This window comes from Triturus cristatus, chromosome 11, assembly GCF_964204655.1.
Source record: "Triturus cristatus chromosome 11, aTriCri1.1, whole genome shotgun sequence".
Classification (NCBI taxonomy): Eukaryota; Metazoa; Chordata; class Amphibia; order Caudata; family Salamandridae; genus Triturus; species Triturus cristatus.
In genome coordinates this window covers 796,568,336-796,595,297 of record NC_140594.1, presented here as the reverse complement: position 1 = coordinate 796,595,297, position 26,962 = coordinate 796,568,336, and the positions used below count along the sequence as shown (strand labels likewise).

The 26,962-nt window shown below is 42.1% G+C and overlaps 1 protein-coding gene across 1 annotated transcript in view; it reads right to left on the bottom strand.

Moving 5' to 3' along the window:
* The window catches only part of LOC146785455 (calcium-activated potassium channel subunit alpha-1-like), a 1,319,298-nt gene that overhangs the window by 49,515 nt on the left and 1,242,821 nt on the right, over positions 1-26,962 (bottom strand). Inside the window, exon 30 of the mRNA XM_085633050.1 lies at positions 1,558-1,661. Coding sequence (XP_085489176.1) covers positions 1,558-1,661 — 104 coding nt within the window. The remainder of the gene's footprint in view (positions 1-1,557; positions 1,662-26,962) is intronic.

The following is a 26,962-nucleotide window of genomic DNA, read 5'->3' as shown; positions in this document are numbered from 1 at the left end:
CTGGAGTGTTAGGGTCTTATTACGAGTCTGGCGGTCCATGGAACGCCAGACTCAAGGGGGTGCTGCAGTGGCAGTCCAGCCACCAATGCAGCTGTGGTCCAACCACCGCATTATAAGGTTGGCGGTTGAACCACCATTTGACCACCGCAACCACCAGGGAATGGCATTCTCTGGTGGTGGCACAGTGGTCAGGGGTTCAGAACATGATGGCAGTGGGGCTGCTGCACCACCATGCATATTGTGAGTTTCCAGACTGCCAGATTTAGATAACAGTCAGTATTGCCATGTAAAAGCTGGCAGTGGGTACGCAAAGGAGTCCTACAGTGCCCCCAATAGACCTATGTAGGTAGGTGCATGCAGGGGGGTTACATGTTGTGCCTCCCTGTGTGCAAGCTCCCCCCAAGTTCCAGCACATCATGGACTTTACAGTCCATGCTGTGCTTGAACACGCTGTAGCTGTCTTATGGCAGGACAGTATTAAAGGCTTATTGAGCCTTTTCACTGCTTTGCTGCATGACCACAATGCTGCCCGTTCGCCAGACAATGATTTGTTTCATAATCTGGTGCGCAGCATTCTGGTTTGGCTGTGTGGGAATGGGGCGGTGATTAATTGCCCCGCTCCTGCACTGCCAAACTCATAATGAGGCCCTAAGACATATTTGGAGTCAAAGATATGATTTTTAAGCCATTGATGCTTGTGAGTCAATGTGTGAGTTGGACAATTTGCCTCATTTTCTAGTACAACTGCAATTAGCTGGCCATAAAAACTTACACTGTAAATATGTTTCTTCACATAACCATTGAGGCTACCGATGTTTTGGAGTAGAGCCTTTCATAAAGAAAAGTTGTACCGCCTGGTGGAGTTGGAAAGTCAATAACAATTATCAACTAAACCACCCAGTATTGATCAATAAATGGTTAGTATGTATTTGCAAACAAATCACCGGGTTGATCAAAACATTTGCTGTGGGAGCTGCATGGAGGATGGTACAAATAAGTTATATTTTCTAGTTTATTTTTCTATTTATGGAAGACTAGTTGGGCACATGCAGAAATAATTCTACGACACAACAATATTTTTGTATGACACGGAGCGATATAATTCTAAATTGGAATAAACTCAAGTTGGCTTTCTTCTTGCTTCTATTACATACTTTCTAATTGATATGAGCTTAGAAATCAGATACAGTTGAGCCTGTAGTACAGTGATTAGAAAGACTAACATTTTTAGTAAAGATCTAGAGAGTACAGCAATAAGAACTGTTTGGAAAAGCTGGTCTAAAAGTTGTTTGCAAACTATGGAAGGTAAAAACTGAATTAAGAAACAGTCATGATCCGGTCCGAAAAGAAAAGAAAAAACTGATACCATCCATTTATTAAAATGCAAATCTAGTTGAGCATGTGTACAGTAACTTGAAAGCAAAGGTTCTTGTTCATTTTGCACTTAAAGACGATTTAAAAATCATGAAAAATAATCTAATACTGTAAAATAAATGACAATACATATGTACTAATTCTTTATGGAATTGGTCAATTGAAAGGAAAATGTGAGGCTACCTGTTCAAGAATGGATTAGGCTCTTCAAAGAGGCGGTATACACCCAAGCACAAAATTCCAAATGAGACTAAGGCTTGAGAGAAAACTTCTCCAAAAGACAGATTCTGGTTAAAAAAAAGGAATAATTAAAGGTGTCATTAATAAACTGATTTGTTGATATTTTTGAAGACATTGCATGCTTTTAACATATCACTTCTGGATGATAATTAATTAAATAAATGGGACACAAAAAGGAGGAAAGGGGAGGTCAACAGCTTCTTTGTAAGAGTAAAAGAACAGTTAATTTCACATAATTTTATTGAATTTCTTAAAGATGAATATATTACACTGATTTCTGACATAGATTTTATAGAATTGAAGAACTATGTGGAAGAACATTTTTTTAGGTCTTTCCTGAACTTAAAGTGGTCTGTTTTTGGAACACAAATTGAACAGTTTTACATTCTGATACAGCCATGCATCTTGGACCTTTTAGCTATTTGTATGATATCTTAAATTTACAACATGAATAAATGAAAAAGTGTACGTTTATTTTCCTCTTAACAAGGTTGTATAAGTGGAATGTATGTTTGTAGGTAAACCTGCTTCAATAAATTACTAAGATACAAGTTATTTGAAATTTAGAGCTATTTTGCTTTGAATTATATATGTCTATATATCTATCTATCTATCTATCCATCCATCCATCCATCCATCCATCCATCCATCCATCCATCCATCCATCCATCCATCCATCCATCCATCCATCCATCCATCCATCCATCCATCCATCCATCCATCCATCCATCCATCCATCCATCCATCCATCCATCCATCCATCCATCCATCCATCCATCCATCCATCCATCCATCCATCCATCCATCCATCCATCCATCCATCCATCCATCCATCCATCCATCCATCCATCCATCCATCCATCCATCCATCCATCCATCCATCCATCCATCCATCCATCCATCCATCCATCCATCCATCCATCCATCCATCCATCCATCCATCCATCCATCCATCCATCCATCCATCCATCTATCTATCTATCTATCTATCTATCTATCTATCTATCTATCTATCTATCTATCTATCTATCTATCTATCTATCTATCTATCTACCAATTATTTCACAAATTCTAAGCAAGGATTGAAGACCAGTCTACTTCTAAGATCAGTTTATTTACCCAGCCATTCCACCGCTACATGTTTCAGCCATTACATGTTTCAGTCATTACAAGCGGCCTTGGTCACATGACATGCGCTCCATTTTACTTGCAATATATACTCATTGCATCTTCATAAATATAGAAACAAAACCTATTGTTTGGCACAGAAATAAACACCATCCTCAGATCACATCATCCGATATTTGCAGTACATTCTTTGGAAAACATTTGTACAATGCGGAAATAAAACAAGCATGCTGCCCAAGTGGGCTTATGCAATGCAAAACATCTAGTACATAATCAGGCTCACAATTGTGCATAATACAGCCCAAATAGGCTTACTGACCTCCATGTATAGCTTGCAGATCTATTCCATCACAATAATTTGATGGAGTCAAAGCATGTAATGTCCAATACATTCCATTTCATTGTACAATGGTGCACATAAATACATTAAAAATATATATTAAAAAGTCTTCAAAAAATGAATCCCAAGTGGGCATTTATACTCTAATATACTGCATGTCATATCAGTTTATACCAAAATAATATTTTGTCACCATAATATGCCAAATCATAAAGATTGATACCAAAGTAATCATCTAACCTAAAAAAAAGTGGACGTCTTGTTCTATCTACTCAAATCCTAACAGGGGACCATTAAAAGAGGCTTTCCTAAGAACCAACCTATTTCCAAAAAATCATTACATTTTCAAATCATTTAGATATAAATGTATAGTATACATGGGTTTCTACAAGCCCTGTGTAAAAACCCATCTCTGATTTATTTTTAATATGTGACTTCTGACACGCCCATTCACCTATTACAAAGAAATTTTGTTAGAACCCAACTGTAATAACTTTTTACGGTTGAGTTCTGACATAACAAGTGACAAACAGAAATTATATATTTATGGCAGCATGTTTATTTTTTGCATTCCTTAGGTAATTATAGAAAAGTTTGAATCTTTCCGCATGTTTCTACTATGAAATTTCTTTTTTTGAAAACTGATGTTTTTCAAACTGGGTCTAATATCTTTTTGTAAAAAAATATCTACCAGCTTTTTTGATGTGATTAATTTGGCCCTAGAGATTTTATTTTTATTCTTCATGTTTACAAACATGTTTTCTCTTTTATATCAAAGAGCTATGCACCAAGGATTTAAGTGGTTTGTGGGAAAATATATAGTGTGACCATGAATTTTACAGAATAAAGTACCCCCTGCCGTATATGATAAGAATTTTGCAAGTCACTTCAGAGTTCCATAACCTTATAAAGAAACTCTGCCTTCTGCCTCGTTCCTCTATATAGTCATGGAGCTCCTCAGTGACTTACAATCTTGCAATATACTTATAATGTACAACGAGGAGTACTTTATTACATATGTGTGTGTGTGTATATATATATATATATATATAGAAGAGTTCCAACTCCCGCTACTTCCAACCTCCTTGCGGCGGCGGCGAAGAAGGAGACTCAGACCCCGCTGAACTTATGACAAGATGTTTATTTTCGCATTACAACCCACGCACGACGCGTTTCGGGCCTCAGGAGCCCTTGATCACATACCATATATACATATATAATTTATTAATTTATTTGTTTGTTTCGTTTTTGGTTGAAACATGTAGCAGCGAATAAATACGCTTGTAAGAAAAACCTGGAGGGCAGTAATTCTTGAATCTTTCCAAACCCATTGGAGAACACAGGCCTTGGATAAATAATATTGCAAGACTTGCACCTGCTGACTTACACCGACACACCGACAACATTAGTGGATGTAACTGGTTGAGATCTAAGACACTGTAGCAAATATATATATATATATATATATATCAAAAAACCCGTCCCGATAAAGACGAAGGCTGTCTGCTGGGCGGTCCGTGTGGGGGTAATCGGCAACCCCAATTATGCAACACCATACACTTCTCCTCCAGGAAGTATACACGGACGCCAGGGATATTTGCAGTTATCAAATTGGTTTAATGGACTGCACAAACAACGCGTTTCAGCTTTCGCCTTGTTCACGTTACAATGACGTTTTTTTTGTATAAAGTTAAATACAGTTCCTGTGCACAGAAATAAACAAAATAAACAACAGACTCTTAGCACCAGAGAATGTGTAGAGTGGCAAATTGGTAAACTTGGCGGCCATCTTAGCCTAGTGCAGAAGATCAAACAAAGGGTATCAGTTACCCAGTAGCATTTCCAAAATAACACTTCATGTTTAAAAAGTAATACTCAAATTTTGTAAATAAACATATCCACTACCGATTTACAACGTGATTGAGAACGCAATGTCATGTTATATAACATAAAGACGTATATTCAGCCCTAGTGGGCGTGCTTTCATAAATGATTTATAATGAAATGTAAACAATCACTAAATTAAATAATTTCGTAAAGGATATGCAAACAATCACGCCCCAGTGGGCATACTGAAAGAGTAAATTGATGCTTGAGATATACATCGAAGTTCTGCAGTACCACAGCATAATTCAATATCATTCTCTGAAAACGAAAAATAAAAGTTTTAGTACATTACAAAAGGAAAAAACACAGTAAATACATGATCGCAATTCCATATTCTATTTGTGTAAGTGTACCGAAAGTTCTTCACTGGAATTCAATCCTCTAGGGAACATTGTATCGAAATCTACGATGTACACTTCGATGGCATCACAATCAATATTAGGCAAAAATACAGATTTGGGTTTGAATTGACTACCTGGGTTGACATTCATATCAATTGCAAAATCATCTAAATTGGAACATTGGTCAGAAACATATTCTTCCATATTAGATATTGCATACAGAACCTCAATATCGTCAACATTAAGATTGCTCAGGGGCATACTGACAGGTGTTGACACAGTTTTGTTATGTTTTGTTTCGAACCATTTTTTCAATTTTAACTTGCGTGAGAAGTAAAACAAATCAATTCGTGCTTGAACATAATTAAAATTAGAGGTAGGACAGAAGGACAAACCTAGGCCAAGGAGGTCTCTCTCATCTTCAGATAAAGAACGTCTTGAGAGGTTGATGACAGTCATAGTTGAACTTTCTTGCCCCTTGTCGTCATTCCCATCGGGCTTCCTGCATCTTTTCTTCCTCCTCTGTTTTGCCTGTTTGTTCCTCCTGTTGCCCGACACTTTTTTGAACAACATGCACAGAATGAAGCGTTGTTAAAAATGGTGGTGATTGATGCTGTGACTGACACTGTACGTGGGGGCAATAAATTGCTCCATCTGAGACAATTGGAATCTAGATACATCGTAGATTTCGATACAATGTTCCCTAGAGGATTGAATTCCAGTGAAGAACTTTCGGTACACTTACACAAATAGAATATGGAATTGCGATCATGTATTTACTGTGTTTTTTCCTTTTGTAATGTACTAAAACTTTTATTTTTCGTTTTCAGAGAATGATATTGAATTATGCTGTGGTACTGCAGAACTTCGATGTATATCTCAAGCATCAATTTACTCTTTCAGTATGCCCACTGGGGCGTGATTGTTTGCATATCCTTTACGAAATTATTTAATTTAGTGATTGTTTACATTTCATTATAAATCATTTATGAAAGCACGCCCACTAGGGCTGAATATACGTCTTTATGTTATATTACATGACATTGCGTTCTCAATCACGTTGTAAATCGGTAGTGGATATGTTTATTTACAAAATTTGAGTATTACTTTTTAAACATGAAGTGTTATTTTGGAAATGCTACTGGGTAACTGATACCCTTTGTTTGATCTTCTGCACTAGGCTAAGATGGCCGCCAAGTTTACCAATTTGCAACTCTACACATTCTCTGGTGCTAAGAGTCTGTTGTTTATTTTGTTTATTTCTGTGCACAGGAACAGTATTTAACTTTATACAAAAAAAACGTCATTGTAACGTGAACAAGGCGAAAGCTGAAACGCGTTGTTTGTGCAGTCCATTAAACCAATTTGATAACTGCAAATATCCCTGGCGTCCGTGTATACTTCCTGGAGGAGAAGTGTATGGTGTTGCATATATATATATATATATATATATATTCACTGAAAAAACCATAGCTTTCACACATGTTATAGTTAGCGGAAATTTTACTGATAAAAAACCAGTGAAATTCCCCCGTTATAGTTAGTGCAGGCAACTATAACTCACGCGACCGCAATCCTCTGCTGATGCTAATACTGTATTTAGACACTTATTTGCCCATGTCTTCTTCCATACATTTTTAGCTATACATATATTACAAATATTTTTTTTTCATAAAGACACATATGTCATCAGCAGAAGATTGCGGTCGCGTGAGTTATAGTTGCCTGCACTAACTATAACGGGGGAATTTCACTGGTTTTTTATCAGTAAAATTTCCGCTAACTATAACATGTGTGAAACCTATGGTTTTTTCAGTGAATTTGCAAGGTTTTTTAAATGCTAATTCCTAACTATAACGTGTGTGAAACCTATGGTTTTTTCAGTGAATTTGTACGGTTTTTTAAATGCTAAGTTACTTTACGCCATTCGTGGCGTGCGCGCCCACTTAACGCCACCAAAAGCACAGGGGGTGGGGTCAATGTGGATAGTGGTTTTTTTTTTCGTTTTTATATTTTTATTTTAATTTAATGCAATTTTTTTTTTTTTCATTTTTTGTAAGCCTTTTTTTAATAATTTATGTACTATATCCTGCATTATCGAAAGGTTTTTTTTTTATGCATTTTTTTCCGTGCGCGTACGGTAAGCTGACGCTACGCGCTTATAAAATACGCGTACGGTAAGCTGACGCTACGCGCTCTGGACGTAATTAGTGCAGCGCGCCTACGTGATACGTGCGTGCCGTACGCGTATACCCGGAAGCAACGTCGCGGTTACGCAGGGGCGTGTAATGCGCATGCGCGATACGTGATACGTGCGTGCCGTACGCGTACACCCGGAAGCAACGTCGCGGTTACGCAGGGGCGTGTAATGCGCATGCGCGAAAGTGACGTAAGCGCTGCGTAAGCGCACCGTAAGCGTCACGTGCGCGCACGGTAGGTCATGTGACTTACAAAGAACACTTTTTATTGGTTGAAATTACTTTCACTTCCAGAAACTTCCCACACCACACCCATTCCCCTCTTTACTGCTTGAAAGAACACTTTTCATTGGTTGATACTACTTTCAGTTCCAGATTCTTCCCACACCACACCCATTCCCCTCATTTCTGCTTGTGATTCTCTAGGAGCAGGAGCTGGATTGACATTGGGATACAATGGCAGAACAGCAGAGCTCTTCTGAGAGTGAGGCCAGCAGCACCACCATGATCCAGAGAAGGAGGAAACAAAAGACTTCTTTTGTATGGGAGTATTTCACTTTTCCAGAGGGGGAGAAAAAGGTCAATGCTCCAAAGGTCACTTGCATACTTTGTGATCGTGTTTTATCAAGAGGAAATCCAAGTAGGAAATATTCCTTTGGAAATCACTCTATGACGAGACACCTTCAGGACAAACACCCAAGGACCTTTGCTCGACATACTGGAGAAAACTCTTCAGTAAGTCACCAGAGCCCAGCCTCAGATGCTCAGCCGAGTACATCATCGGCAGCTCAGCTGAGCCCTTCCTCTGTTGTTGGAGCATCACCTTCTTCTTTTCCTTTGGACATCAACCCTCGATTTGCGAGTGTTGAAATGAGGTGTACAAAATGTGGTGGTCTTATTGTTTTTGGGGAGGTCAGTCTTCCCCTTATTAACAATAAGATAGACCAGCATGTTTGTAGACGCTCATAATACTCCCATTCTTTCTTTCCTCCATCCCTGTATGAACCCAACGGCTCTTATAAGAGCCAACCTTACCTCACAATTTTTTTTATTTTTATTTAAGCTTCCCTTTTCGCAAAAAATTTTTTTCCGTGCGCGCACGGTACGGGTAATTTCGCAGGTCGCCGTGCGCGTACGCTACGCGCATACGGCGATTTTTCGAAAAATAATTTTTTTTAATTTTTGCCCTTGAGGGTCCTTCTGGGACCCCCTGACCAAGGCTAGGGGGTCAGGAACTGTCGAGCCTGCCCCCTTTTCACATTATCCACCTTTTTTATTCACCCCCCTGACAGTTCAAGAGAGAAAATGGCGGCCGCCGCTTCCTGGTTTCGACCGATTCGAATGTTTACTAAGATCTAACAGCCAATCAGAATCGCGCTCGCGCACGCCGGCGTGCGCGTACGGTAAGCTTACGGTAAGCGCACGGTAAGCGCACCGTAAGCTTCCACAGATATATATATTGATTTAAAGGCTATTTTCTCAGGATCTACTGAACAGATTTACACCAAACCTACAAAAGGCACTTCCTTGACCTGAGGACTACCTCTCTGCCAAATTTCTAGTAATTCTGTTCAGCCGTTCGGGCTGTAGCTCGTTCTAAAGGTCCTATGGAAAAATGCATGGGAAAAACGCGTTTTGGGACCCCCCTTTTATCTCAGCCCCCGCTTGACGAATCCCCCCGAGACTTTCAGGGTAGGAGCGGAGCGTAGCGCCCCACCTATTTTGAGAAATTCGCGAGGATTCGTCGACCGGCGCCAAAGTTATTCAAAATAGAATGTTGAGGTTTTCCTATGGAAAAGGGGTCCTAACTATAACTACCTACTGGCGACCGCCAGTAGGTAATATATATATATATATATATTCACTTAAAAAGCCATAGGTTTCACACACGTTATAGTTAGGAATGAGCATTTAAAAAACCTTGCAAATTCACTTAAGAAATCATAGGTTTCACACATGTTATAGTTAGCTGGACATTTCCCTCATAAAAAAACAATGAAATTCCCCCGTTATAGTTAGTGCAGGCAACTATAACTCACGCGACCGCAATCCTCTGCTGATGATGTCAGATATTACATCACTGTATTTAGACACTTATGTACCCATGTCTTCTTCCATTAATCTTTAGCTATACATATATTACAAATATTTATTTTTCAGAAAGACACATATTTAATCAGTGATGTATTATCTGACGTCATCAGCAGAGGATTGCGGTCGTGTGAGTTATAGTTGACTGCACTAACTATAACGGGGGAATTTCATTGTTTTTTTCCGAGGGAAATGTCCAGCTAACTATAACATGTGTGAGACCTATGGTTTCTTAAGTGAATTTGAAAGGTTTTTTAAATGCTAAGTTATGTATTTATTAATATTTTTTTTTCAGGTTCTTCACCGTGCGCGTGCTGTGGGCGCTCGGTGCGCTTCGCGCACCAAGCACCCACGATGCATTGTCTGTGCCGTGCGCGCACAGTGCGCGCACCCCGCGCTTTTTCGAAAAAAAAAATGTTTTTTTCATCCTTGGGGGTCCTTCAGTGATCCCCTGACAAAACCTAGGGGGTCAGGAACTGTCCACCCTGCCCCCTTTTCACATTCTCCACTTTTGTTATTCACTGCCTCAGACTGCAAGAGACAAAATGGCGGCCGACACTTCCTGATTTCGACCGACTGGAATGTTTACTGTCATGTAACCACCAATCAGAATTACGCTCGCGCACTTCAGCGTGCGCGTACGGTATGCTTACCGTACGCGCACGGTGCGCGCCTATAGATATATATGTACTTTTAACTGAAATTTTCTCAGGAACTACTGAACAGATTGACTCTAGATATTCAAAAGGCACATCCCTGACCTGAGGACTTTCTCTTTGCCAAATTTCAAATAATTCTGTTCAGCCGTTCGGGCTGTACCTTGGACTAAAGGTCCCTATGGAAAAATGAATGGGGAAAACGTGTTTTGGGACCCCCCTTTTTTCTCGGTCCGCACTTGACTAATCACCCCGAGACTTTCAGGGTAGGAGCGGAGCGGATCGCCCCACCTATTTTGAAAAATTCGCGAGGATTCGTCAACCGGCGCCAAAGTAATTCAAAATAGAATTTTCAGATTTCCTGTGGATACACGGTCCTAACTATAACTATCTACTGGCGACCGCCAGTATATATATATATATATATATATATATATATATGTATATATATATATATATTATCTACTGGCGATCGCCAGTAGATAGTTATAGTTAGGACCTATTTTCCATAGGAAATCCGCAACATTCTATTGGGAGTACCGTTGGCGCCGGTTGACGAATCCTCGCAAAATTTTCAAAACTTTTGGCCAGCTCCGCTCCGCTCCTACCCTGGAAGTTTTACGGTGATCCGTCAAGCGGGGGCCGAGAAAAAAGAGGGGTCCCAAAACACGTTTTCTCCATGCAATTTCCCATAGGATCTGTTGTCGCAGCTACAGCCCGAACCGCTGAACGTAATGACACCAAATTTGGCAAAGAGGTAGTCCTCAGTTCGGACTCGTGCCTTTTGCATATATGGTGTGAATCTGTTCAGTAGTTCCTGAGAAAAGGTAGGGTGCATGTTTCTGTTTTTTAAATGCATGATTCTTATTGGTTAACAAAAAGTGCGTGATATATATGATAAGCTGATATGTTGAGAAGTCAAGCACACTTGCTGTTTTGATTAGCAACATTGTGTGTGCTGAACTTGTGGCCTGTGTGCTCAGTACAGTGTTCCATGACCTGTTTCTATGAAGGCAGATTGGGGGAAGGGTTGAAGTTTATGTCATTTGGAAAGGGTTGAAATGTTTAACCAATAGAAGTGTGTGTTTGCTTTTGAATGTATGTGGGAAGGAATATGATTTGATGTTTACATGTATATGTGTGGAAAATGAGAGGGAAACTTTGCCATTCTTTGGTTCTGCTGACAGGTGCACAGTGCAGAGATTCTGTAAAAGAAAATATGGTGAGTGACTGATATACTTCTTAATCTACAAAATAACTTGAAAGATGAGTTATTTAATTGTGAGGGGATATATATAGACTATTTTTATTTTAATCAGACTAATGTATTTCCTCTGCTAAAGTGTAGGGAGTACATTTTTTTCTCTACAATCTTATTGACAGTGTGTGTGCATGTAGAAACCATTTTGATAAGGATTTGTTTTTTTCATGTGTTTGTAGACAGATAACTATTATATTTTGGTAGAATTAGAAACCAGTCATTGTTTATGAATTTGTGAAATGAGTTATGTTTCTGCAGTAAAATGTAGTACTCCTTGTAGATGAAGAAATGGGTTTTGGTATAGTGCAAGGGATAGTGTTGTTTGTCTAGAATCACACAGAGAGCCTGTGTGCATTTGGGAACCACTGTGAGAGAAGCATTTAGTAATATCTTGTATTTGCTGACAGATAACTCTTTTAAAACCTGTCATGTTGTCAAGTTTTAGTAGCATGAGAAGCCAGTGTTTGCTTATGCGTTGATTAAATGAGTCAGGCAATGATACAAAAGTGCACTTTTGAAATATTCACATTGTGTGCAGTTCTCTTACCACTTCCATAGTAGTAAATAAGGTTTGGTAAACTCGTAGGGATAGTGGTTGTTGTCTAGAATCACACTGTGAGCCTGTGTGCATTTGGGAACCAATGTGAAAGAAGCATATGGTAACATTGCTTATTTGCAGACAGATAACTATTTTAAATCCTGTCATGTTGTCAAGTTTTAGTAGCATTAGAAGCCAGTCATTGCTTATGCGTTGATTAAATGAGTCAGGCATTGACACTAAAGTGTAGTCGTGAAATATGTAGATTGTGTACAGTTCCCTTACCACTTCCACAGTAGTGAATGATTTTTTGTAAACTCCTAGGTATAGTGGTTGTTGTCTAGAATCACACTGAGTCTGTGAGCATTTGGGAACCACTGTGAGAGAAGCATTTGGTAACATTGTGTATTTGGTGACAGATAACTTTTTTAAAACCTGTCATGTTGTCAAGTTTTAGTAGCATTAGAAGCCAATGTTTGCTTATGCATTGATAAAATGAGTCATGTTTTGGCACTAAAGTGCAGTACCATGTAGTATTGTCTTCACTGCACCAGAGCTGAAAATTTTAATTTTTTACCCAGGCACTGTCCTAGAAGTAGTCTGATGATTTAGTCAATTTCTAAGTACTTATGTTGTGAACCATTCATTACCAAATAGACTGCTCCAAATGTCTATGCAGTATGCATGTAGTTCTCTAACCACCTACACAGTTGTTTTCACACCTTCAATTCCCTAGTCAGTATCCATACACTTCTAGGAAACACCCTGTCAGTCCCTTTGCAGTCTTCTAGTGACCCATTCTGCACCATGTAGTAATCCATTCACTGTGCCAAAACCCAAACACTTATAAATTCACTAAGACACTCTCTTTACAGTACTCTAATGATTCAGTCACTGTCTAAGTATTCATGCACTGAGCCAGGCCTTAGCACATGGACTGCTTCAAACCCCTATGCACTATGCATGCAGTCTTCTAACCACCTACAGACTTGTCTTTTACACTTTCAATTCCCTAGTCAGTATCCATATAGTCCAGCAAACATCCGGTCACTCCCTTTGCACTCTTCTAGTGACCCATTCAGTACCAAGTACTAATCCATTCCCTGTGTGAAAAGCCTAGGCAGTCTCCTTGCTGTAGTCTAATCATTCAGTCAGTACCCAAGTACTCATGCAGTGAGCCGGGCCTTAGCACATGGACTGCTTTAAATGCCTATCCAGTATGCATTCAGTTCTCTAATCAGCTACACAGTTGTCTTTCGCACCTTCAATTCCCCAGTTAGTATTCATATACTTCTAGCAAACACCCTGTTACTCACCCATTGTGTCTCCTTTTAGTAGTGTAACCATTCAGTCACTTAGCATGTAGTCTTTTAGTGAGGTAGGCTTTAGGGCATGAACTGCTTCAAAGTAGTATGCACTATGTATGTAGTGTTTTAATCATCGTCACACTTGTGGTTCAGGGCTATAGTTTCTTAGTCTGTTTTTATATAAAATGTGTTTGTACAGTAATGGAATACTGTAAATTTGAAAGTTAGTAATATACATTTATTTGTGAATCTTTTTTGCAGATACTGTTTTTCATCGTTAAAATCGAGAAATTATGCCAGAAAAAAAAAGAAAACGAAAAGAACAGAGACAGGAGGATTATTTGAAGAAACATCAACCACAAGTATTGAATGAACAAGATAATGTGGCTAAAAGGAAAAAAATTCTGGTAAGATCACGAAGCAATTTATTAAAAATGTTTATAGGAGCAAACAGAATGTAGAGAATGCTGCAACTTCAGAAATTATTTTAAGCAAGAAAAAAAATCAGAATAAGAGGAAAAGTAAAAAAGCAAATGTTCAGTCAAAGGAGATAAAGTATGGTAAAAGAAGACAAAATCAGTATAAGGAATTACGCAAAAAAATATTTTACAAGAGAGTAGTGCATAATTTGCTGAAAGATGTGAAGAAATATAAAAAGAGAGCTTTATTTTCTAAAAAGAAGAAGCATATTGAAAGCATTGTGGAAAAGGCTTTTGAAGTAAAAAGGAAACTGTTTATTTTACTGTTAAACAGAATTCGATCACTAGATAAACCAATATATGTAATGAAGGCCAAAAGTAGGAGGAAAAGAGTTATTAATAAAAAAAAAATTGTGATGTTTTTTTGGGAAAATGGAAACACAGTTCTAGTTCAGAGCATTTTTTTAATGAAGAGAGTTATTCACTAAGTGAAAAATTATTGTATGTAGTTGACACCAGCGGTAGAGGTTATGGGGTTAGTGATGGTTGTCCAATGGAGAAAGAGAAAATGGTTGTAAGAAATGCAGAAGAAGTGATAGCTGATGAAGTTTTAGGGAGATGTGCTAAAAACCCTGTGTACACTTGGGATTGCAGTAGTGTTTGTAGTGTACGACAGGAATCTATTGAAAAATTATGTCGTTTTTTACGAGTCTATACTAAAAAAAGTGTAAAACAAAAGATTAAGCTGTTGTAAGGACTAGACCGTTGCAGAGTGAGAAAACATACTGATTTGCAAGGTCATTCTCTGGCTTGTCTTTCTAGGAAAGTTTGTGAAAGTGTTTTTCACCTTTTCAGAATGCTGGCAGTACATCATACTCAAATGAGGAAGTTAGTGAGAAGGTTGTATTATGCAAAAAGTCCAGCACTAAAGCTAAGTGAGTTGAACAGTGCTCTTTTACGTGGGTCAGTTGCAGATGTGAAGCAGGTCTGTGAGGATATTGAGTTTTGTTACTTTGGGCCTCAGCAAGAGAGTGAAGAAACTGACACATTAGTAGAACAAAATGTTGAAGACAATGTAGAGCCTGTAATTACAGAAAAATTTGAGGATGAAATCACAAAGTTTAAGGTAATTTCAGGTGAAAGACCAAATGTTTCTTGTATTTATTGCCGGCGAAGTCACTATAAAAATCAGACTAGGGGTGTCAATCTGTATTTAAAAAGTGAAATAGAAGATAATGATAAGTGGATGGAATTTGCAACTTATTTGTTGGTAGAGGATTGTTTTGATTTGGGATGTGAGCAGCGTATTTGCAAATATTGTTATAATAAATTAGATGAGAATAAAATGCCTGCTAGAGCTGTTCATAATAATCTAGAGTTGGTCGCTATTCCTCCAGAGCTGATTGATTTAAATATGTATGAGTCTATTCTGATACAATGTGTTCACCCGTTTCAGGCTATTGTTCGTATGGAGCCCAAAACAAGTAAATTACCTCCATCAGAGTTGCAAAGAGGATTGAAAGGAAGAATTGTGTATTTACCATTAGATTTCAGGAAAAATGTTGAAACTATTGGTGTAGATCATGCAGAAAATGAGCCACTAGTCATTCTAGTTAATGGTGTTCCTACTAAGAATAAGAAAATCTGGCAAGAGTTAGTGGATGTTAGAAAAGTGCAAAAGGCATCATTGTATCTGATACAAAATAATGAGTACTATAGAAATGTGTTTGTTGGAGAAGAAGAAATAGATTTAGCAGAAGATAGTGAAACATTAAGTGGACAAATTGAAAAAGTGGACATGTCCAGATGTGAAGAGATCTATGAACATTACAGTGTACATCCACTTCATTCCAAAGAGGTGATGGGGAATACAATTGAGTTGTTTCAAATGAAAAAAGAAACAGGAAGTCCCATGAGTGTATGGGAAGAGAGTTTGGAAGCTCGTTGTTTCCCGCAGTTGTTTCCAACAGGAAAAGGTGGACGATATGATGAACGTCCTGTGCAGATTCCTGCATCCGAATATCGGACAACAAGATTATATGCAGAAGATCCCAGATTTCGACAATGTATCCCCTATATGTTTCATCTTCTGTTTGAAAGTGACTTGTCTGGACTTTCATATGCAGTAAATCCCATTTCAAAAACTGGAATGCATCTTCAAAATGTAACTGCAAAGGATTTTATGGATAAAGTGCATCAGCGAGATGATCATTTAGAATCTCAGTTGATTAATCTGATGGCATGTCAGCGTGGGACTAATGAATATTGGTACCGTCAACATGGAGAACTGAAATGCATGCTACGGAACTTCTGAACTCCTACATGGTTTGTTACACTAAGCTGTGCTGAGTATGCTTGGGATGATTTACTTGAATTTCTTCGAGAGGCAAATTCCAATATAAAAAATATTGAATACAAGACACCTGGAGAATTGTGCTCTTTGGATCCTGTCAATGTATGCAGATATTTCAATCATAGATTTGAAGCTATGATGTCTTTCATCTGCAATAAAAAGAATCCTCCTCTTGGAGAAGTTATGGATTTCTTTTGGAGAAAGGAGTATCAAGCAAGAGGTGCTCCTCACATGCATATGTTGTTATGGGTCAAGGATGCCCCCAAATTTGGAACAGATTCAGATGAAACTGTTTTGTCTTTCATTGAAGATTATGCTACATGTGCTCTTCCAAATAGCAGAGAAGAGAAAAACTTAAAACAACAAGTCTTACGATTTCAAAGTCATAGGTGAGGAAAATACTGTCGACAAAAGTACAAGTCAAAGGATAAGTTCTATACCAAATGTCGTTTTGGATTTCCACGTCCTGTATTAGCCAAAGGAAGAGTGAACAGTTTTACGTCAGCTGTACGACATACCATTACAAGAAAGTCTCCGAAAAACACCTACAACTTAAGAAGAAGCGAAGAATCAAAATACATAAATGACTACAATCCAGTTATTTTATCCATGTGGAACGCTAACATGGATATACAGTATGTTGTGGACAATTCCATTGCTGTTGCTCGATATGTAACGTCTTACATTACTAAATCAGAAAAGACTGAATTGAAAGAAATGTGGGAAGAGATTTCTCACGAGAAGACTCTAAGTAAGAAATTATACAGTTTCAGTTTGAAGATGTTTTCGCATCGTGAAATTGGAGCATATGAATGTTCAGATCGGTTATCATCTGCAAATCTATATTCCAAAAGTAGAAGAATCATTTGGGTGAGTCTAGGTCTTGCAGGAATGTGAAATTGGGTACTGAAATCTGTTCAAGAAATTGAATATTTAGCAGAAAATGACCCTGAAAGTACAGATATTTTGAAAACCAATATGTTGGACACATACTATCCAAAGAGAAGTCATCATCTTGAGAACATGTGTCTCTATGAAGTGCTGCCAAACTACACTTTTAAACGGAATATTACAGAGAACATCAACGATGGAAAATATGGAGTGATTGGCTCTGAAGGATGTCTGGTGAAACAAAGGAAAGGAAATTTAATTAATCACAGAAAACTGAGTTGCGACACTGCTGACAAAAGGGAATTTTACTATTTAGCCCTTTTGCAAATGTTCAAACCATGGCGTTCTGAACTGGAATTACTTGGAGATCTTCCCAGCTATGAAGATTCATTTAATGCTTGTAAAGATAGCATACAATGCAGTGCTTTCGCAAATTATGTGAAAATGTTGAATGATGAAATTGATCAAGAAGCTACAATTGCAGCTGAGATTGCTAGAGACAGTTCTCAAGACAGTCAAAAGTTCTGCTGCACTGAGTCAAGATCCACTAGGACAGGCAATTGTTGAAAATGAAGCAGCGATTGCAATGAATGAGGTGGAAGCAGCAATGTATCAAGCACAAGAAGATGCAATACAGTTAGGAAACTTGGAAGAGCAACTAAATGTTGAACAGAAACAAATATATCAGCAAGTGAAAGAGCAGATTGACTATGGATTACTTCATGAAAAGAGAGTGTGCTCATGTACATCATTTCAACCTATCCGAATGTATGTGAGTGGTCAAGCTGGAACAGGAAAGAGTTTCTTAATTAAAGTAATTACAAGTTATCTGCAAAAAACAACTGAGTCGCATTTGTCTTGTGTTGTCACTGCTCCAACTGGGTTAGCAGCACATAACATTAAAGGAATTACTTTACACCGTTTACTAATGCTGCCAGTAGAGCATGAGAACAAATTGGAATACCACAAGCTATCTGGAGAAGCTTGTTGTAAAGTTTCAAGAGTGCTGAAGAAAATGAAACTTCTCATTATTGATGAGGTGAGCATGGTTTCAAACTTGATGCTTGCCTTTGTGCATTTAAGAATGCAGCAAAATCTTAAAACAGAGTATGACGTGTTATTTGGAGGAAAACACATCATAGTTTTTGGAGATCTACTGCAACTGACACCAGTAAAAGGACACTTGCCCATGAAGATACCAGAAAGTCTCTTGGCAGTGTTGGTAATGTGAACATTTGGAGTAATTTTGAATACAAAGAGCTGACAACAAATATGCGACAGGCAAATGATGCTGAATATGGAAGTATTCTTCAAGATATAAGAATTGGAATTCTTTCAAAAAAAGGGAAAGAAGCTTTGGAGAGTCGATTACTTTGCAATGTCTTTCCAAATGAAAATGCAGTTGCTGCAAAAGTGTACGTGGAAATTGCTATAAATAAGTCAGTGATTTGCTTAATGCCGACACTGCGTGAGTGTTCAATATTCAACGAAAAATTATTAAAATTGGAAAATGAAGAAATTGTTAAAATGGAAGCCATCGATAAAATACTACATGAAGGAATCACTATTATTTTGACGGGTAAGTTGAGATCAAAACTAGATTGTTTAGAAAAAAAATATCTAAAACTGCTGGTTTGGAAAAGACACTGTATGTGTGTGTAAACTGTCCGGTAATTTTAAGGCGTAATTTGGATGTAGAGAAAGGTTTAGTTAATGGTGCAATGGGTAAAGTGGTGGATTTTGTGAATTATCAGAAAAAAGAAGGAATTGAATTTTTAAAAATTAAATTTGATCAGATTGATGAAGTTAAAGAAATTGGTCATTGTTCAGTTCGTTTTTTGCTTGTTAAAGATTTATATGTCCGTAGGAAACAATTTCCATTTTCTCTGGCATATGCAGTGACTATTCATAAATCTCAAGGATTAAGTGTAGACAGTGCATTGGTGAACATTGGATCTACTGTATTTAAAGAGGGTATGGCATATGTTGCTTTGTCGCGAGTCAGAACATTATCTGGTTTGTTTTTGATTGATTTTGATGAGACAAAGGTTACTGCAGATGCAAACTGTGTAAAAGAGTATAATAGGTTAAGAAGGGTGTATGCTCCAAATTTAGGTCAATATCCTGTATTTGAAAAGCGTGTGGTTGGTCGAAAAAGAAGGTTAGAGAATATCTGTACTGAAGATGTCAAAAAGGGAATAGAACAAGATAATGTTGCGATTGCAGGTAAAAAGAAATTGGACACTGTTGAAGAGATTGTTGGTTATCAGTTTGAAAATAGTTCTGGTGTCAACTGCTATGCTAATGTAGTAGTCACTGTTGGTTTATATCTGGAAGGTTTGCAAGCACAAATTATGCAGAATCGGGATAAAAGATTTTGTTCTCTGTTGCATTCTGTTTATGAAAAATTGACAACAGATAGAAGTAAAATACAATCTGTTTCAGATGTTCGTAATCTTTTGGATGTGTGTTCTGGTTCTACACAATTTACACAAAATATCCAACAAGATGCTCAGGAATTTTTAATGTATATGCTGACAATTTTTGAAAATGAAGGTGTAAAAAAAAGAAAATATTTTTGGCCTTTCTTACAAATGGGAACATTATTGTGAAAATTGCATGTATACATGTAGCACCAATGTAGACACTGAGAGATTTCTGTATTTAACATAACCAGACTGTTAATCAGTGTCTTTCAATAAATTAGTGAAAGGTGCAATTCAAAACATGGAGTGTAGCCAATGTAAATCAGAAATGTTATCCACATTATTCTTAACAAAATATGTAAAATACATAATTTTAATGATGCAACGTTGTACAGCTGATGGAAGAAAATTGGATACTTTAATAAAGCAGTTTGTAGCAACACAAGTATCAATATCAGGAAGGACTTTTGTAGCAATTGCAATAATTTTCCATGATGGTCCTTCCACCACATCTGGACATTACACTGCCTATTTAAAATGTGACAACGGCTGGACACTTTGTAATGATGCCCAGTTGGTTTTCAAACAACGTTTACCTAGGGAATTACAAAATTCCTACCTAATATTTTTAAAGCCAAAGTTTTGGGAAGATAATTCACTCTCTGAGGAATTTATTATTATCATTTAATAGGACTACCATTGGACAATTTACATAAAGAAGAAGTGAAAAAATACCATTTGGCCTCAAGGAAAAGTATATTTTTGAATTATGGACTTTTTGGTGGTCACTTTTTCGTGATTATTTTAATGCGGCAACATTTACAGTTTTTATAAGTTAAAGTTATAACATTTTGTAATCTGTAAGCATTTCATATATGTATGATTTGTATTTTCTGGTATTTTACTGAGAATAGTATGTTGTTTTTTTTTTAACAATCTTTCTGATTGTTTTTTTTTCCCCGCTGTTAAGTGGTGAGTGCCATTGAAATCCCTATTTCTAGTGAAATTCAATATATTCTGAGAACAGCAAAAAAGCCAAACAAATGACTTTGTGGAAATTATGTTGTGTTGTAAAAAATGTATTATTATATAATATAATTTTTCTTTTTTTTCTTTCACAGATCCAAATGTTAAAATAAGCAATTTTTAACAATTTATATTTGAATGAAAAACAGCAAAAATTGAATACCATTTTTTATTCCTATTACTGTGAAGGTAAGTTTAACTAAGTCTCAATATGCAGAATGAAGAGGCCTGCAAGAAGCTACAAAGTTGAAAAACGTTTCTAAAAACACTCTGTTTATGTAGTTTTGAGATCTGACCATAATCAGATATCATGTGACCTGCAAAAAAAGAGATTTGAGGGGTTCATAATATTTCACGTTTTTAGCTGTTGAAGGACCACAATCATTTCAATCATTCTTCTTTGAACATCTTTGCAGACAAAACTCTGTGCTTACTTTTATAATTCGCAAGGAAATTTAAAAACGGAAATATGTCACTTTTTGTAACATAGTTATTGTGCAAGATACTCTTTTATATTTACAAAGAGAGGAAAAGGCACTCTGTGCACCTTTTATACTCCATGTAAATACAACCTCATCATTTAGACCACTTTGGTGCCGATCATGATCCGGCAAAAACCGGGTACGAACCGTCGGACGGAGCATATTCTCCGTCCGACGCGTACCCGGTCGTCAAAATTTACAAACAAGGAATTACGATTCGCACGGAACACCATTTCCGTACGATTCGTAAAAAAGCCCGACCGAACAAAAAAAACATACCAATGCGATCCGGGAAAGCGCCGACCTGACGTCGGGACGCTCGCAGCCTGCCATTCACGAACCAGGAATCACGATTCGCACCGACGTCATCCCGCACGGTGAATATTTTCCGGCTGCCAAAAACTGCCGGGAAATCAGGACGACGCGAACAAGGACCACCAGTACGCGACGGACAGACAGGACGACGCGAACAAGGAGGACCAGTACGCGACAGGACGACGCGATCAAGGAGTACCAGTACGCGACGGACACACAGGACAACGCGATCAAGGAGGACCAGTACGCGACGGACACACAGGACGACGCAAACAAGGAGGACCCGTACGCGACGGACAGACATGGACCCGAACCTACGTGTCATCCCGGCCCTCATAGCAGTCCACCTCCTCTACAGGTTACGACGCAGACGCTGCAGAAGGTCAGAATAACTAAGGGAGGGGGGGAAAGTGGGGTGGGGTGGGGGTGGCAGGACCAGGGCAGGCCACAAAACCCCCACCAAAGTCACACACCACACATGCCCAGGACATACCTGACACCCATGCCCTGGTCACTACGAGGGGGTGGGGGCGTGTCCAGCTAAGCCAGCGACCGCCACAACGGAAGTCCGTCACCACGCGAACCGGCAACACAACCAGACCGGTACGTCCCGTACCCACGCCTGAAGAGCGTGGGTACGAGACGTACCACGCCCACACCCACGTCACCCCAACAATGGCGGGACGGATCGTACCCACGTGGCAAAGGCCTGGGTACGGCCCGCACATGCATCACATAGCGTGGGGACGGATATGTACGGACCCTACCCCCACCCGCGTACGTATGGAGCATACCCCCACCCCACCAGTGTAAGTACGACTCGTACCCTCACCCCGTATGCATGGAGCGTACCCCCACCCCACCAGTGTAAGTACGACTCGTACCCTCACCCCGTATGCACGGAGCGTACCCCCACCCCAACAGTGTAAGTACGACTCGTACCCTCACCCCGTATGCACGGAGCGTACCCCCACCCCACCAATGTAAGTACGACTCGTACCCTCACCCGGTATGCACAGAGCGTACCCCCACCCCAACAGTGTAAGTATGACTCGTACCCTCACCCCGTATGCACGGAGCGTACCCCCACCCCAACAGTGTAAGTACGACTCGTACCCTCACCCGCCTACGTACGGTCCGTACCCCCACCCCCACCAGTGTAAGTACGACACGTACCCCCACCCCCGTAGGCATGGAGCCCACCCCCACCCCACCAGTGTAAGTACGACTCGTACCCTCACCCCGTATGCACGGAGCCCACCCCCACCCCACCAGTGTAAGTACGACTCGTACCCTCACCCCGTATGCACGGAGCGTACCCCCACCCCACCAGTGTAAGTACGACTCGTACCCTCACCCCGTATGCACGGAGCCCACCCCCACCCCACCAGTGTAAGTACGACTCGTACCCTCACCCCGTATGCACAGAGCGTACCCCCACCCCACCAGTGTAAGTACGACTCGTACCCTCACCCCGTATGCATGGAGCGTACCCCCACCCCACCAGTGTAAGTACGACTCGTACCCTCACCCCGTATGCACGGAGCGTACCCCCACCCCAACAGTGTAAGTACGGCTCGTACCCTCACCCGCGGACATACGGACCGTACCCCCACCCCCACCAGTGTAAGTACGACACGTACCCCCACCCCCGTAGGCATGGAGCCCACCCCCACCCCACCAGTGTAAGTACGACTCGTACCCTCACCCGCGGACGTACGGACCGTACCCCCACCCCCACCAGTGTAAGTACGACACGTACCCCCACCCCCGTATGCATGGAGCGTACCCCCACCCCACCAGTGTAAGTACGAATCGTACCCTCACCTCGAATGCATGGAGCGTACCCCCACCCCATCAGTGTAAGTACGACTCGTACCCTCACCTCGAATGCATGGAGCGTACCCCCACCGTGTATGTTCCAAGCGTACATATCCAGAAATAGGAGGTGTGTGTGCAGAGTCCTCCCAGCAGTGCCCTGAGACAGGAGGGGTGGGTGCCTAACACTCCCAGCAGTGCCCTGAGACAGGAGGGGTGGGTGCTGAGTCCTCCCAGCAGTGCCCTGAGACAGGAGGGGTGGGTGCAGAGTCCTCCCAGCAGTGCCCTGAGACAGGAGGGGTGGGTGCAGAGTCCTCCCAGCAGTGCCCTGACACAGGAGGGGTGGGTGCCTAACACTCCCAGCAGTGCCCAGTCACAAGAGAAGTGGGTGCAGAGTCCTCCCAGCAGTGCCCTGAGACAGGAGGGGTGTGTGCCTATCACTACCAGCAGTGCCCCGAGACAGGAGGGGTGGGTGCAGAGTCCTCCCAGCAGTGCCCTGAGACAGGAGGGGTGGGTGCCTAACACTCCCAGCAGTGCCCTGAGACAGGAGGGGTGGGTGCTGAGTCCTCCCAGCAGTGCCCTGAGACAGGAGGGGTGGATGCTGAGTCCTCCCAGCAGTGCCCTGAGACAGGAGGGGTGGGTGCAGAGTCCTCCCAGCAGTGCCCTGAGACAGGAGGGGTGGGTGCAGAGTCCTCCCAGCAGTGCCCTGACACAGGAGGGGTGGGTGCCTAACACTCCCAGCAGTGCCCAGTCACAAGAAAAGTGGGTGCAGAGTCCTCCCAGCAGTGCCCTGAGACAGGAGGGGTGTGTGCCTATCACTACCAGCAGTGCCCTGAGACAGGAGGTGTGTGTGCAGAGTCCTCCCAGCAGTGCCCTGAGACAGGAGGGGTGGGTGCCTAACACTCACAGCAGTGCCCTGAGACAGGAGGGGTGGGTGCTGAGTCCTCCCAGCAGTGCCCTGAGACAGGAGGGGTGGGTGCTGAGTCCTCCCAGCAGTGCCCTGGGACAGGAGGGGTGGGTGCAGAGTCCTCCCAGCAGTGCCCTGAGACAGGAGGGGTGGGTGCCTAACACTCCCAGCAGTGCCCTGAGACAGGAGGGGTGGGTGCTGAGTCCTCCCAGCAGTGCCCTGAGACAGGAGGGGTGGGTGCTGAGTCCTCCCAGCAGTGCCCTGAGACAGGAGGGGTGTAACACATGTGTGTGAGGCTGGAAGTACACACATGCATACTGCCTACAAGGGAACATGTCCCCATGAACTCATGTCAACAGACTCCATACACATGTACAGTGATCACCAAGGATGCCACGAATGTTGCAGGTGGAGACATGGCCCTGCATGCATGGCAAAAGTAGAAGGGCTCCGTCACACACACAGCTCATGTAGACACAGCTCTGCGCTAAATATTTGGAACACCCTGCAGGGAAGATATCAGGGTACACAGAGGGAGGAATACACCCTGGGACAATTGCACCATGCAGTAACTGCTTACATGAACACAGAAAGTTAGCTAACAACCTTGTGATGGCACACAGATCCCAGGGTCCCCCCAATGAGCAGCCCACTACTACATTTCCCACACACCCAACACATAAACACCACCCAAAACCATGTAGCAGCCCCACCAACACCAATACCAGCATAGCAGTAGTGTCAGAATGAAAAAAAAAGTAAAGCTTTATTCAGCATGATCACAGTGTCCGTGGATCGCAGGCAGTTCAATATTCACAAAGCGCATAGGGCAGTCAATAAGTCTCAGCTGGATGGGGGACACAGTGGGATGCGTGTCCCCTAGCTTGCCTGCACAGTTACATGCCGTCGTCTTCCACAGGGGTGAGGGCATCAGGGGGGGGGAAGCACCAGGCACCGCAGGGACATCAGGGCAAAGGGTAGGCGTTGTGGGTGCAGGGATGGAGGACTCCACCACAGGGGGTGGGGCAGGGCCAAAGGCGGAGGCCAGGATGGCACTACACACCTTTGCAAGGTCCTCCAGGGAGTCCCCTGCACCCGAAGGATCCACAGGCCCCAAGGAGGGGGGGGGTCAGAGGGATGGGTCGCAGCACCACTGTGGGAGGGTGTAGACAGGGGTGGGGAATCAAGCACCCTGACCGGGGACCTCCTTGACCGCTTGCGGGGTGGTGTCACTGTGGGGCTCAGGGACAGAGCGGCCATGAAGGAGTCTTTGGGGGAGAGGTGGCCAGGAGAGCTGAGGGGAGGGGATTTGGAGGGAGTGGACTGGGTGGAATGCGGACTCCCACTCTGGCTGCGTGTCACACGTTTGCCCCCCGACCCAGTGGGTGTGCCTACCTCACCCTGTGTGTGCGTGTCAGGAGGAGTGCGGTGGACCTTCCCTGCTGGTGTGGTGCCTGTGTCTGTTGATGTGGGTGCATGCCGACGTCTGGGTGTACGTGGGACAGGCATGGGAGTGGGAAGTGTGGATGGGGCAGGGGTAGGTGGTGGGAGGTCGCGCTGCAGGAGACCCACTGCTGCAGTCAGTGTCGAGTCTATCGACCGAAGCAAGCTGCGTTGGTCAGCCTGCGATGAATGAATGCCCTCCAAGTATGCCTCGATGTTGTTGAGGGTCTGGCCGTGGGCATGGAGGACATTAAGGATCGCAGCCTGACCAACCTGCAGCTGCCGCTGGATGTCCACAGACTCGGCATGGGCGGCAGCAGTGGAGACAGGGGCAGGGGGTGCGGTGCCTGGCATGAAGGAGACATGCGGTGACCGGGCACGCTGGGAAGGGACACGAGCAAGTGGGAGGCAGCTGATGGGAACGGAGGGGGCGGTGCGAGGTGTTGTTCCGCTGTCAGCTGCTGGTGCAGCCTCCGCCCACTCGGAGACATCCTCCTCGGACCTGTCAGCTTCGTATTCTGACGTGCCAGTCGACAGGTCCTCGGCCACACTCTCCTCCGCCTCTGTCCCACTCGATGTGCCAGCCTCGATGTCACGGCTGGCACTGGTGCTCGGTCCCTCCGCCTGGTCTGTGTCCATGTCTCCCTCTGTGTCCCCCGACGATGCTGTGGGCAGGGTGGAGAGACAGAAAGTAATCAGACACCTGTACACATCTGTCACATGAGTCCAATCTACATAGGTTACATTGCATAGCCTGAAAAGGAAGATCCCTAACATCTACTAAACAAGGTACCGATGTAGGGCATGAAACACACAGTTGGTTGAGCCACCATGCCACTGAAATACCATGGAGCGCATGAGACAATAGCAAATGACAGGAAACGGAGTCTGACATAGCACCCAGGCCCTGGGGACAATCCAGCACTGCATCTGCACCACACAGCGTTGGCGAAAATAGGGATGACCTGGGACCATATCCATGAACTTGAGACACATGCTGCATAGGTAATGCTGAAAACATGCCCAACATGACTGGGTCACTGCACCTTGAGTGTATGTCCAGACAAACATCACACACTGCCCAGACCCAGCAAGTAGAAATCAGGATTTGACATATAGGCTTTGCCCGCCCCAACCACCCCCTACACGAGGCAAATAGTTGAGACACAGGTGGCACCAACATCTCATAGTCTGGGTGATAAACACAGGGGCAGGCAAAATGCAAGATTGGACGCCAAACACCCAAGGTGCGCCTGTACAAATAATGAGGTACCAGTGCCCATCCTCAGATGAGTATAACAAGACACACAGGCACTGGCAACTGTGAGTATGAAGAAGGACATTCAGGTCAGGCTGCACAGTGGACACCTGTACTAAATTTCACATCTATATACATGGTGCCAGGGGACAATGGCACAGAGCACAACCTACGCTGTAGACACTGAGAGTGTCCACATTTTTGGATGACACATACAACACCGAGGAAAAGGTGCCCCAGGGGACAGTAGTGGCCACACAACT